At 29.6% G+C, this 5000-nt stretch overlaps 1 protein-coding gene across 1 annotated transcript in view; it reads left to right on the top strand.

The window, feature by feature from the left end:
* Positions 1 to 4155: 4155 nt before the first annotated feature.
* LOC147907007 (uncharacterized) overlaps positions 4156 to 5000 on the top strand; it is a gene marked incomplete at both ends in the record, with an annotated part of 4251 nt that continues 3406 nt past the window's right edge. The window contains one exon of the mRNA XM_087414750.1: positions 4156 to 4239. Coding sequence (XP_087270876.1) covers positions 4156 to 4239 — 84 coding nt within the window. The remainder of the gene's footprint in view (positions 4240 to 5000) is intronic.

Raw genomic sequence — 5000 nt, 5'->3', positions numbered from 1 at the left:
GTTAGGTTAGGTTAGGTTAGGGTTAGGTTAGGTTAGGTTAGGTTAGGTTAGGTTAGGTTAGGTTAGGTTAGGTTAGGTTAGGTTAGGTTAGGTTAGGTTAGGTTAGGTTAGGTTAGGTTAGGTTAGGTTAGGTTAGGTTAGGTTAGGTTAGGTTAGGTTAGGTTAGGTTAGGTTAGGTTAGGTTAGGTTAGGTTAGGTTAGGTTAGGTTAGGTTAGGTTAGGTTAGGTTAGGTTAGGTTAGGTTAGGTTAGGTTAGGTTAGGTTAGGTTAGGTTAGGTTAGGTTAGGTTAGGTTAGGTTAGGTTAGGTTAGGTTAGGTTAGGTTAGGTTAGGTTAGGTTAGGTTAGGTTAGGTGAGGTTAGGTTAGGTTAGGTTAGGTTAGGTTAGGTTAGGTTAGGTTAGGTTAGGTTAGGTTAGGTTAGGTTAGGTTAGGTTAGGTTAGGTTAGGTTAGGTTAGGTTAGGTTAGGTTAGGTTAGGTTAGGTTAGGTTAGGTTAGGTTAGGTTAGGTTAGGTTAGGTTAGTTAGGTTAGTGTTAGTTAGTTAGGTTTAGGTTAGGTTAGGTTATGTTAGGTTGGTTAGGTTGGTTAGGTTAGGTTAGGTTAGGTTAGTTAGGTTAGGTTAGGTGGTAGGTTAGGTTAGGTTAGGCTTAGTTAGGGAGTAGGTTAGGTTAGGTTAGGTTAGGGTTAGGTTAGGCTTAGTTAGGTTAGGTTAGGTTAGGTTAGGTTAGGTTAGGTTAGGTTAGGTTAGGTTAGGTTAGGTTAGGTTAGGTTAGGTTAGGTTAGGTTGGCTTAGGTTAGTTAGGTTAGGGTAGGTTAGGTTAGGTTAGGGGTTTAGGTTAGGTTAGTGGTTTAGGTTAGGTTAGGTTAGGTTAGGTTTAGGGTTAGGTTAGGTAGTTAGGTTTAGGTTTAGACAATCATCCCAAAAAATCAACACAACAAACATTCAATCAAATCATCATCAAACATCAATCACAAAATCAATTCATCAAATCACATCAACATCCAATCAAAAATATCAAATCACCATCACATTCAACAAACCATCAACACAATCATCAAAATCACAACAACACACAACATCAATCAACAACAACAAACATCAACATCAAACTTCATCAATCAAATCACACATCAACATCAATCAACAATCACAATCAAAATCAACATCATCATCAAAAACACACAAAATCAAAATCAAATTATCACATCATCATCACAAAACCAACCTCAACATCATCAATTCACAATTCAAACAAACATCCCAAATCAACAATCATATCATCATCAAATCATCATCAACATCAAATCAATTCACATCAAAACATCATCAATCACAATCACAACAATCACATCAACAACACATCAAATACACACAACAACAAACATCAATCAAATCAACAAAATTCACAACAATCTCATCAAATCAACAAACATCAAACAAATACATAATTCACACAATCACCATCAATCACATCAAATATCACAATCAATCATCACCACAATCACAATCAAACAAACATCAAAATCACAATAATTCATTCACAAAAACAATCACACACATCAACACATCAACAATCACTCAAACATCACATCAATCCAATCAATCACACAAATCCAATCAATCAACAACAAATCAACACATCAAATCATCACAATCATCAAACACACATCAATCATCACAACACCATCAAACAAACAAACCAAACCAAACATCAAACAATCAAATCAAACACATCATCATCATCAAACACAACACAAACAACAATCAAATCACAATCAAATCATCACATTCAATCCAAAACACATCAATCAACACATCAATATCATCAAATCAATCAACACATCAATCATCAACAAAATCACAACACATCAACATCAACAAACACAAATCAATCCAACACACATCAACAAAACAATCAACAAAACATCTCACAATCCAAAAACAACACATCAATCACAATCACATCAATCACAAATCATCACATCAATCAACACATCACAATCAATCAACACACACAAATCAAACACATCAAATCAACACAATCATCATAAACACAAACATCAAACAACAATCACATCTCCAAACATAATCAAAATCACATCACACACAAACACAATCAAATCAAACAAACAATCATCACAATCACACAAATCAAACACATCAAACATCACACAATCACAATCAACCAATATCACAAAAAACAATCACAACAATCAATCAACACAAAATCACATCATATTCAATCACAACAATCATCAATCAACACCACATCAACAAAACATCACAAATCAAATAACACACATCAAAAAACAACATCACAACAATCAACACAATCAATCAACACAACATCATATTTTCAATCAACATCATCAAATCATTCAAAATCACAAAAATCACAATCAATCATCATCACACAAATCAAAACTCACACACCATCAACCAAAACAACCAACACATTCAATCATTCCAACAATCACATCAAATCACAATCAATCACAAAATCAATCATCATCATTCAATCAACATCAAAATCACAACAATCATCACAACAATCATCATCACAATACAACAAACAACACAATCAACAATCACACAATCCACAATCATCAAATCATCATCAAATCAAACAAATACATCAAATTCAAATTCAAAATCACAAACATCATCATTCACAAATCATCAATCACATCAAATCAAACAATCAAATCAACAATCAACATACAATCAAAAACAAATCACAACCAATCAAAATTCAATCAAACACAATCAAAAATCAATCAAACAACAACAATCAATCAATCACTCAACAAATCAAATCAATCAACAAAAATCAAAATCACAACAACAACATCAATTCACAACATACAAAACATCACAACAATCAAATCAACAACAATTCAACATCAATTCAACACATCAATCCAAACAATCAAAATCATCACAACAAACATCACATCAAAACAACAAAAAAATCAATCCAATCACATCACAACAATCATCACAAACATCAAATCTCAACACATCACAACAATCACATCAACATCAATACATCACACACAACATCAAATCACACATCACACAAATTCATCAAAACACAAATCACAAACATCACAAACATCATCAACAAAATCATCAATCAAACAACAAATCATCATCAACACATCAATAACAACAAAAAACATCAACATCAACAAAATCATCACAAACACAACAATCATCAAATACAAATCATCACAGCAAACATCACAACATCATCACATCAAACACACACAATCACATCATCAATCACATCAACATCATCATCATTCAAACACAAATCAACACAATCAAATCATCAACAATCATCACAATCCATTCAAAACAAAATACAATCAAATCACAACATTCATCAACACAAACATCAAATCCAAACAACATCAACATCACATCACATCAAAATCAAACAAACATCACACAATCACATCATCACACAAATCAAATCAACACATCATCATCAATCATCATCAAATCAATTCATCAACAAATCATCACAAATCATCACAAATCACAAACATCACAACATCATCACAAATCACAACAATCAATCACATCATCATCAAAAATCAATCAACAAAAACACATCAACATCAAATCACACATCATCAACAATCATCAAAACAACAATTCACAAAATTTCAATCAACATCAACAACAATCAATCATTCAAATCATCACACAAATCAATCATCAACATCATCACAAATCATCAAACAATCAATCAATCAATTCAAAAATCACACATCACATCACATCACATCAAACACAAACAAAAACATATCAATCACATCAAACTCAATTCAACATCACTAATCAAAACAATCAAATTCAATCATCAAATTTCAAATTCAACAACATTCATCAATCAACATCACTCAAGCATTCAAAAACACACACACAAATCATCAAAAATTATCAATCATGCATCAATCATCAATCAATCAAAACACAAATCAATCAAATCAATCACAATCACAAATCACATCAATAAAACAATCACAACAAACAATCAAAAAAAAAAATCAAAAAAAAAACAACAAAAATTTACACCCAAAAAAAAAAAAAAATCACAAAAAACAACCCAAAACAAAAAAAAAAAAACCCAAAAAAAAAACAAAAAAACCCAAAAAAAAAAAACAAAAAAAAAAACAAAAAAAAAAAAACAAAAAAAAAACAAACCCCCAAAACCCCCAAAAACAAAAAAAACAAAAAAAAAAAACCAAAAAAAAAAAAACCCCCAAAAAAAAAAAAAAAACCAAAAAAAAAAAAAAAAAAAAAAAAAAAAACACAAAAAAAAAAAAAAACAAAAAAAAAAAAAAACCAAAAAACCCAAAAAAAAAAAACAAAAAAAACAAAAAAACAAAAAAAAAATCAAAAAACCCCCAAAAAAAAAAAAAACCCCAAAAAAAAACAAAAAAAAAAAAAAACCCAAAAAAAAAAAAAAAAAACCCCTCAAAAAAACAAAACCCCCAAAAAAACACAAAAAAAAAAAAAAAAACAAAAAAAAACAAACCCCCAAAAAAAAAAAAACCCCCAAACCCCAAAAAAAAAAACAAAAAAAACAAAAACTAAGAAAAAAAAAACAAAAAAAAAAAAACAAAACAAAAAAAACACCCCAAAAACCCCCAAAAACCCAAAAAAAAAACCAAAAAAAAAAACCCCAAAAAAAAAAAAACAAAAAAACCCAAAAAAAAAAAAAAATCAAAAAAAACCCAAAAACCCCAAAAAAAAAACCCAAAAAAAAAACAAAAAAAAAAAAACCCAAAAAAAAAAAAAAAAACCAAAAAAAAAAAAAAACCCCAAAAAAAAAAAAAACAAAAAAAAAAAAAAAAAAAAAAAAAAAAACACAAAACCAACCCCCAAAAAAAAAAAAAAAAAAACCCAAAAAAAAAAAAAAAAACAAAAAAAAAAAAACCCAAAAAACCCAAAAAAAACCCCAAAAAAAAAAAAAAAAACAAAAAAAA

This window comes from Acromyrmex echinatior, chromosome 16 (assembly GCF_024713525.1).
Source record: "Acromyrmex echinatior isolate Ae372 chromosome 16, ASM2471352v2, whole genome shotgun sequence".
NCBI lineage: Eukaryota > Metazoa > Arthropoda > Insecta > Hymenoptera > Formicidae > Acromyrmex > Acromyrmex echinatior.
The sequence above is the reverse complement of the archived record's forward strand: the minus strand, read 5'-3'. Positions and strand labels throughout refer to the sequence as shown.